The 9,643-nt window shown below is 30.5% G+C and overlaps 1 protein-coding gene across 1 annotated transcript; it reads right to left on the bottom strand.

Annotated features, from left to right (window-relative positions):
- LOC109361386 lies at positions 3,541-7,083 on the bottom strand. Its single transcript, XM_019606886.1, has 8 exons — positions 6,624-7,083; positions 6,110-6,190; positions 5,963-6,022; positions 5,152-5,195; positions 4,314-4,356; positions 4,145-4,216; positions 3,941-4,042; positions 3,541-3,850 (listed from the first exon to the last, which is right to left on the bottom strand). Exons 1-8 carry the CDS (start codon positions 6,960-6,962, stop codon positions 3,731-3,733), a joined length of 861 nt encoding a protein of 286 aa, XP_019462431.1. The 5' UTR covers positions 6,963-7,083; the 3' UTR covers positions 3,541-3,730.

Genomic DNA, 9,643 nt, shown 5'->3' with positions numbered 1-9,643 from the left:
AACGCACTATATATAGTTTGCTTAAACAGCGAGAGGAAGAGCTTAAGCCTAACAAGTATCAACAAAACACTCATTCATTTTTCAACAAAACACTCATTCATTTTTCTGTTAACATTCATCTTTTATGCTATGTGACCTATTGAGTTACTACATCATTCTAAAAGATATACAACATTGTCGCTGACACATTTTTGTGGTTGAACACTTGCTACACGATTTCGGAAGAATGTTGAATTAATTTTGACATCTCTTAAATAATATGGAGTCTTAACTATATTTTTATGGTTAAAACGTAGAAAACTCTCTTTTATATCCAAATTGTATATGTGATATTTAAACCTAAGTTATGAGTTCGAGATTCGATTCTAGATTGGGAAAGATGTTTACACTATGTTCGCCCGTACTAAAATTTTAACTATTAAAATAAAGTAATACATTTTTATTTTTGTTTGTGATAAGATGTTATCTTACTCCTACGTAACCTTGTGTGTAATAAAGAAATTAAGACAACCTAGTTTTGTGTTTGAAATTGTTTATTTGTTTTATTTTCAAAATATATAATTTGACAATTATTATGTTTATACACTTTAAGAGAGGAAAACACTATAAATTAATATCAACATTGCATCTCATCTTTAAAGATATTTTTAAAAATGACTAAATTTTATTAACTTTAAGAGATTGAAACAACATAAACTAATATTTGCACCACACCTTATCTCAAAGAGATATTTTTAAAATGATTATATTTTATCTACTTTAAGAGAGTGAAACAACAAAAACTAATTTTTGTATAACATCTCGTCTCAAATAGATATTTTAAAAATGATTAAATTTTATCAAAAAGTAAAGCCACAAAAGCTAATACCTGCACCATATTTTATCTCAAAGATATATTTTTAAAATGATTAAATTTTATTTACTTTAAGAGAGTGAAGCACCGAAAACCACTGTTGTGAGAACCAGGCTGTACTAGGTGGTCCAATCGATTTGACTACTGTCCGGACTTGAAAAAACTCTGATTTGCAGTCTTGATAGAATGAGAGTTGAGTCGCTTTGAACTTGTAAAATTCTGGTCTGACCGTGCTAAACCCGGTTAAACTGTAATAACCGGGAAGTAAACCAGATGGTTTACTTAAAATTAAAAAAATTGGAACACTACTCTAATTATTTTGTTTTACTCCGGTCCAAAAAATATTAAGAGATGTTATTTCAATATAATTATATATAATTATTAATTATATATGAAATCGTCTGGTTCGACTGGACAGTTTAACCGTTTAAACCGGTTAAACCTACCTCTTTCGGTTTGAGTTCGGCTTGAGTTTTGCAACATTGCCGAAAACTAATAACTGCACGATATCTCATCTCAAAGAGATATTCTAAAATGAGTAAATTTTATCCACTTTAACAAAATGAATGAAGTAACTAAAACTAATGTCTACATCATATCTTAACCAAAAGACATTTTTATTTATTATATTATTACCTTAAGCCTGTGAGGCTATGTTACAAAACTCAATTTAAAGGAATGAATGATTAAAAAATATATTGCTACATTTGCAATTTTATTATTTACTTTATTAATTAAAAAGGAAAAAAGGTTTTATTTTCATACAACCCTTTATTCTTTGACAAAATTAAATCGCAGAGGATAGGCATAATTATGAAAAAACAAAATAAATCTGTTGTCCAACAAATCTAGCTTAACAGTTATGCTATTTCACCAAGATCCCAAATAAATGCCCAGTAAGATAAATAAATACATAACTATAAAGGAAATGCACTCAGACTTAACAAGGGAAATTGGACCTAATAAAATGTAATATAAAATTGGAAAATGATAGTATTAAAATTAATGAAAGTATATTAGAATATGTTAAATTATATTATTAAAAATATCTAGAAAATAGTTGAATATCGAGAAAATATTATTAGTATATCTTAGATTTGTTAGAGTATCTTAGAAGATCTCTTATGATTGAAATTATTTTATTTTATCTTTTATGATTTGTTTTCTTATTTAATTAGGAATTTAGTACAAGTATAAATAGAGGTTAATATTATATCATTGGCCGAAAAGCAACCTTCTATAAAATTACATTATTGAGATTCCAGAACACATTGTGTGTGATGGAGAATGATATATTTACAAAGTTTGCTTGATTCAATGCACCATTAATTTTGTTTTTGGAAATAGAAAGGCAAGTAAATATAATTGTCCTAACTATAATAAATTTGTATGTTCTGAAATGAACAGTGTTTGAACTAATTTTTGATATACTAAAATAAGATAATGGTGTCTAGTTTAGTAGATGAAGTTGAGATTAATCTAACTTCTGGATAAAGAGAAGCCCATTAAAAATTATACATGAGATGATTATGAATGATTTACAACATTATGATATCTTTTGATCCATATAGTTGGCCCTACCTAATGAAGTTAGGATTGATTATTGTATTTTTACTAAAAGAAGAATATAATTGTTGTAAGTTTTGAGCTTTGATTTTGTGATACAGAACACTAAGTTAAGAGTGCTAGACGATTCAGGGATATCAATAATAACAACATAGGAAAGAGATAATAAGACATAAGATATTGGGTTCTCATTTGAACATAAAACTAGAACCAACACTCTTTTGGGAAGAACATAGATGTCCAAAGATATAGTAGTCTATGCTTATTGCAATATAGGCAGTGTTGTGAATGACACCGTATCGAATAACAACAATCATCCTGAATATGACAACTAACACTTTATCTCTCATCTCAAATATACTTACAACAACACATTTTATAGCTTTTGAATACTTAACATCCATGTTCATGAATAATAAGTGAATGTGTACAGATAAGTAACATGTCGTACCTTATAGGAGAATAACATGAACATTATATGACATTTATTACAGTGAACTATTTTTTGGAAAGTATAAGAATAAGGGACCTGGTGTAGACCCAAGGGAACGCTACAAGTATACAAAACAACTTACCGAAGCAGAAGCCAAACCATTTATAACACTTGGCTATATTCTAGGTTTAAAATTACTACTTCCTGTGCAACTAATTACTGTCTCATTCTTTGTTGTATAGAGAGTAATCACGCACCCCACATTGTAGTGGGTGGTGAAAGGTGAAAAATAATAGCTTATGATTATATGTAAATTGGGTGTATTAGTACACATACATAATCTATATTTGTAAAATAATGAATTGAAAGTATCATCATTATTATTTGTTATTTTATTTTCACTCTTTTTGTTAACTTTTTCAATTTCCTTGAAGAAGATTATCCTTTGCTCTACAATTTTAACAACCCTTATGTTATATTATCAAAGGAAAAAGCATGTGAGATGTATATCATATAATCTCAATATTTTACTGTATGAATTAACAAATTGTTACACTTTAGTTTGAAATATATGTGTGTTGCACCTCTTTTATCAATTAGAACTAGACATAAGTATATTTATAACAGACTCGGGCAACTCACTTTATATAGTTTGCTTAAACAGCAAGAGGAAGAGCTTAAGCCTAACAAGTATAAAAAAATAACACTCATTAATTTCTGATGTTACATTCATGTTTTATGCTATGTGACCTATTGAGTTACTATACCATTGTAAAAGATATACAACCTCAGCCAACTATCCCTTCTTAAACCCCAAAAGAGAGAGTGAATAATAAATTCCAAATGAAAATTTTGTGACACATTGAATACATATGATATCAGATGTTCCTCTCCAGCCATCTTGGCAATCTCAGTGAAGACTTCATCCCCATTCTAGTGAGGAAAACAGAATACAGCAAGTGTAGCAAGAACATGAAACATCCACTATTGAGCAAAACCTTGAAAGAGCGGAAAAAAACATGTTAGAGTTTATGTTAGAGGAAAAAGTAAGGAAAGCTACAATTGCACACCTGAGTAACTTAACATACCAAAATGCCAAATAGGGTATATATCAGGTTCATAGAAGGAATAGAAGTAACACCAGAAGCAGTGAGAACAAATGTAAGCGAAGCGTGAATGTTAATGGTGATCTACAAGCCATATTCCCCACGAAAACAAGAGGGGGACAAAAAACATGTGAGTAGTTTTGTGGTAAAATATGATAAAAAATTAGGAGTTGCAGAATTGATTACCAAAGCTAGTATATTTTCCCTTATCAAGAAAGACGAAATGAGGACAAACCCAACAGCACCCAGTGCCCGTACCTGCAAATATGATTTCATTATAGAACTTGCGAAAAAAACAGTAAGAAAATCACTTAAAAAGGTATATGATCTTTGAGGAAAAAGTAACAATCATTACAATTGTGCAGAGGAAAATTGAAAGGTTCCAACTCGCTCCAGACCTGACAAGAACCAAAACGAAGTTATTGCATTGTTTAGCTTATTTCAATAACTAGAAAAAGAATGGTTCACATTGTCATCATTCTAAGAGAACACCTCACAGTCTAGTAATAGATGCCCAAACAGGTTTATATCAGCAAGAGATTTAGAGGATGCAGAGGATCTCAGGCAGAACAGGATGCAATGTGATGTCAGATAACTAGCTACAAATTAGAAGGAAGGAAGTGTTTGCAAATTGGATGGAAAGGAATTTGGTTGAATAACAGGAATATATAGGGAAGAGAGGTGGGAAATGCAGGACGAAGGAAGAAACTGTGAGAGAAGGTTTGGGAGGAAGAGACAAGGCACTCTTGAATTGTTCGGATTATCTGTTCTGTGCTATCCTAGTTTAGTTATCTTAGTCTGAGTAGTCCAACCCTACTAACACTTGGATCAATCTTGTATCAGTCACAGAAGAGGATAACTAACTCAGCTGTCTATTTCACTTCTATAATCCGGCCTGATTATCAGCTTTCACCTTATTTTAGCAAGGGTACATCAGATATCAAATATCATCCATATTTAAGCAACACAACATCTGAAAACAAATATATTGCTCGCCCACCTGCTACTTATGCCATTTTCATGCAAAAGTGAGAAATAATCAGCCTTAGTTCAATTAATTAAAAAATTAAATTTCATTATTACTAATCAATTTTATTATACAACTACGACAATAATCTCAATTCAAGGAATTTCATCACAACATTTGCCATTAACATAAATTCTAATGCACAAAAGTATTCTGCATGACATACCTCCACAAAGTGCCCATTGTGTAACCGACTATACCATGCTTAAGCTGCATGAAAGAAATATTCAGAAAAATGGCAGTTCTACTACAGTATGCAAACTATAATAACCCAGCACAAAACATTTGTGAAAAGGGAAAATGAAGGAAGACCAGCCTTAGTTCCAACAAGACTAAATTTCTCAACAATCATATCAGCAGTTCTTATAAAAATGGTCAAGGGCAGCTTTTCAGCTCACATGCAGCAAAATTGACGAGTCATTTTGGTTGAGGCTAAAGTCTCTCATTGGCTAATGGCTATTACCGTATCTAAAAGGTGAACAAATAACCAGGGTGAAATGTTCATCCCTGAATACTCATCAGTAATATTATTATTATTACTAAAACTACGTTTAACAAAAAGTTAACATCATGTTGAAAAGAATGTTTATTTGACAAGAAATACATTGACCAACAAAATGAAAAGCCTTCTTTGTCCTCTCAGCTCCTACAATATAATAATAGTCACACCTCGTAAAAATAAACGTTTGGTCTACCATAAACAAAATTATCCAGATGGAAATATATTATAATCAACAGATAATAGGCAAGAGCAAGCAAAACAAAAAGTCAGTTCTACTGCCTGGCATAGGAGGTTGACAAATTAAAGGCATGAAAAGTGGATAAAATTCATGGTTTTAAAATACGGTTGTGATTACGGATTTACGGTTGCAGTTTATAACTGTGGTAAACACAACTGTAATAATGTGGCCACAATTACAGTTGAGAACCACAATTTAAAGCCTTCAGCTGTTGATAGAAATTAAAAGCAAGCTTACCAGATAGGTTAGAGCTTTTACTGGACCAGACAAGACAAATAAAAGTATAGTTGTTGCCACCTGCACCAAGAACATAAATACAATATTAAAAATCTGATAATGCAATAATTCTTCAAGAATTCTCTATTGCATTCTACCAAGTCTAACCAGAGTTTTCCTTCCAGCATCAACACCCCATCTCATTGAGGAGATTACTATTGGCAATGAGAAGAAACAACTAAAGTAATTCTGCAATCAGAAAGATAAAACTATTAAATATCAGCATAAGTAGAGAATAGAAGAACAAAAGGTAACCAAACTCAATTTTGTTAGAAGTGTCCCAAAGTTCTAAATTCCAGCACGCAATCGCAATTGCAACTGCAATATTTACATTTTCGCGGCTGTAATTGCAGCACAGTGGCCACATTCTTACACAATTATATACAATTTCTTTAAAGGCAACTTAACCACATTCACAATTTAGAACCTTAGCACTAACCAATTTTATTTATTTAAAAAACATTATCCTGCTTTCTTAACCAAACATTGTATACAAACAAAGAAGAGTCAATTTTAGTTACAACAAACCAATTCTCAAGCCAATAAAAAAACCCATTAATGTACTATCTTAACAAAAGCTATGTACAAAGAAAGACCCAATTTTGATTAGAGATGAACAGACCTCAATAGCAAGAGAATTGCTCAAGAAGTAGACCAAGCCAGTGAGTGCAGCAAACATGGAGCACTCAACCAGTTGCAGTGTTTTCTGGTACACTGGACCATTTGGTGATAAGTCATGAAGCTCTATTGAGACTCCCTTATCCTTTTCTTCTTCATGGTCACTGTTGAAAACTGATACTTCAAAATTTGAAACCCTTACAAGATTAGAGTCGGTGGGTGAAGAAAGGGAGAAGAAAGAAAATGGGGATTTGAGTTGAAGAAAGTGAGGGTGGAAAGATAAAGGAGTGGGTTTGGAAATGGAGAGAAAGAAGGAATGTTGATTAGTTGTGAGAGGAATCATGGAGAAGAACTTAGGTTGTCTTTGGTTCAATGGAATTGTCTGTCATCAATAAATTCAAACCAAGGCCATATGATCCACATTCCAGAATCACAGGATAGGATACACTGCTTAAAAGTTTTAACTAAGTTATAAGGCTTCTCGCTTCACCATTTTTTATTTTTATAACTATCCAATTTTTTATAAAATAAAAATCAACTTTTTTATTTTTATCTCAACTAGTTTGAGAGAAAATATTGTATAAAATTTATACAATATATTATATTTAGCACAAATATAATTATAATTTTTAGTATTATTATTTAAGACTAAAATTTAATTATAATTAAATATTTAATGACTTGTTAAAATTTTATTTGTTATTTATATACACTAGCATATTGACATGCACTGTCGTGTCTGCCAACCCACTTTCCTATAATTTATAATGTATAGTTTGTATGTCATCAATGTCAAGTATAATATTTTATGTTAAATATTTGTAATCTACAGTTGAATTTATTCGAATTGTGTAATGTTCAATTCTGCATTCAAAACTGATAGTTATAATGTAAGAAGAAATATTTAACCAAATAATATGGAACATATATTGGTTAGAGAGGAACATTGGGTTATATATGGTTTTTTAGTAAAAATTAGAAAATAGTGAGAGCAAAATAGGGAGAACCACAAATTACACCATAGTGAGTGGTTATTTTGGGTTTTCACTTTATAAGTAGTACTAGTGTGTACAGGCACTTCGTGCCTGTTGTTCAATATTGTATGATACTATATTTTTTAATTTTTTTGTAATTAGAATATATTTGTTATATTCGGTGTACTTTATATTATAATTTTTATGTGTTTATGATAATATTTAGTTTAAGGTGAGAAATGTAGTTAATTAATGTGTTGGTGGTGGTTAATTAGGATTTTATGTTTTTTTTTAAATTAAATAATGTGAAGGGCAAAATAGGAAATGAAAATTACACCATGATGAAAGTTACACAATGTTTTGACAGATATATATTCGCACGGAGGTCTTTTTGCGAGATTGGTTGTGAAAATTTGTGGAAATTCTAGCTGCTGAATTGGGCCGGTCGAGTCCATTTAGGTTGTTCATTCCACACTATGCAATTGCAAGCTACGCATCCAGGCATTTACAATGAAATTGAAGTTTATATTTTTATTTGGGCCATCAAATGTGGTAACCTAAGTTGGTTGTGTAGGTGAGAGGGTACTGTTCATACTTTCTCTTCTAATATATATCACTTTATGCACTACTTATTTTTCATTGGTCAGAAAAATAAAACTAGAATTAAATATATATTACATCATATTTTTTGACTAATGGGAATAAAACAGTACATGAAGTGATGCACATATTGAGACAAAAGATGTGTTGTCATACACTCATACTTATCAATATAATATAACTTAGTTTGTCAAACTTATTTGGAAGCTTCAAAATGACAGCATGATTATATTCTAGACTAGATAATAGATACTAACACTAAAACCAAATCCTCTCATGTTTAGCGTGTAGTATTATTAGGGCAAATCCATGCTCTTCATGATTTTTCAGCATGAGAGTTTGAGCTGGAAATATTTGAGTGGGGGTTATGTTTGACCACAAGTTTAATGAATGTTGATTATTTCCATGTCCAAATTTTGATATTTTGGTTGAATCAGACTTAAAGGTGATGGACTTTGTGCTCAATACGCAATGATCTTTGATGGGCTCCTTACACAACTATTTCATACTACTCAAAACATCATATCAATTCTCTATTGTCCAACTACCTTTCCCACATGGACTGTTGGATAAAAGAGCAACATAATGCATTAGCCGTCCGCTTATTAGAGTCCCGAAATGATATATGTATGCAATCTTATTCTTACTAGTGAAAATTAATTTTTTTTCTATGTTTAGATAGAAATGATGTCCACTTATTAAAGTCCCGAGTAAGATATATGTATGCAATCTTATTCTTATAAGTGAAAATTAATCTCTCTCCTGTGTTTAAATTGAAATGATATATTTCCTTTTTTTGGTGTAGATATACTCATCATATAAACAAATATAATTTATTAGTAATTTCAAGAATTATGTAATTTCTTTTATAACATTTCTAAAAGATTTAATTAAGTCTCTCAAAGCATAATTATTGTGGCTGTTAAAATGCACACATAGAATTGATCACGAAAATCCTGCTTATGGAAAATGAAATATTTGGTTTGCTTTGTGTTACCTTTCTGTTTGATTAGTATTTTTTCATTGTTTGAAAAAAGTAACAGCACTCCATCAAGGAAAGCTACATGTACAATTTTCATATACTACACTTAGGGCCAACAATGAACCGAACCAACTCAATATTCATTCGAAATTCGATTCGTTATTTAGTTCAAGAAACTTGGTTCATGAACCAAATGAGTCGAATTTGACCTAGGAATTAAGCTTATTAAATAAACGAGCCGAACTTGAGTTGGATACCATTTGACTCTTAGGTTTATGAGTTAGCTCGATATATATTTATTAAACTAATTTTTATGTTTATAATGATCATGCATTATTTTTTATATTTATTGTTATTATATATATAAATATAATTAAATAAGATTATATTTATATATATAAACAATATTTCTTTAAAAATAATTAATTATTTGAGTTAATGAGCCAATTCGAACTGAGCCGAACAATT

This window comes from Lupinus angustifolius, chromosome LG11, assembly GCF_001865875.1.
Source record: "Lupinus angustifolius cultivar Tanjil chromosome LG11, LupAngTanjil_v1.0, whole genome shotgun sequence".
In the NCBI taxonomy this organism is placed as follows: Eukaryota; Viridiplantae; Streptophyta; class Magnoliopsida; order Fabales; family Fabaceae; genus Lupinus; species Lupinus angustifolius.
Note: the sequence above shows the minus strand (reverse complement) of the source record. Positions and strands in the feature narration are given on the sequence as shown.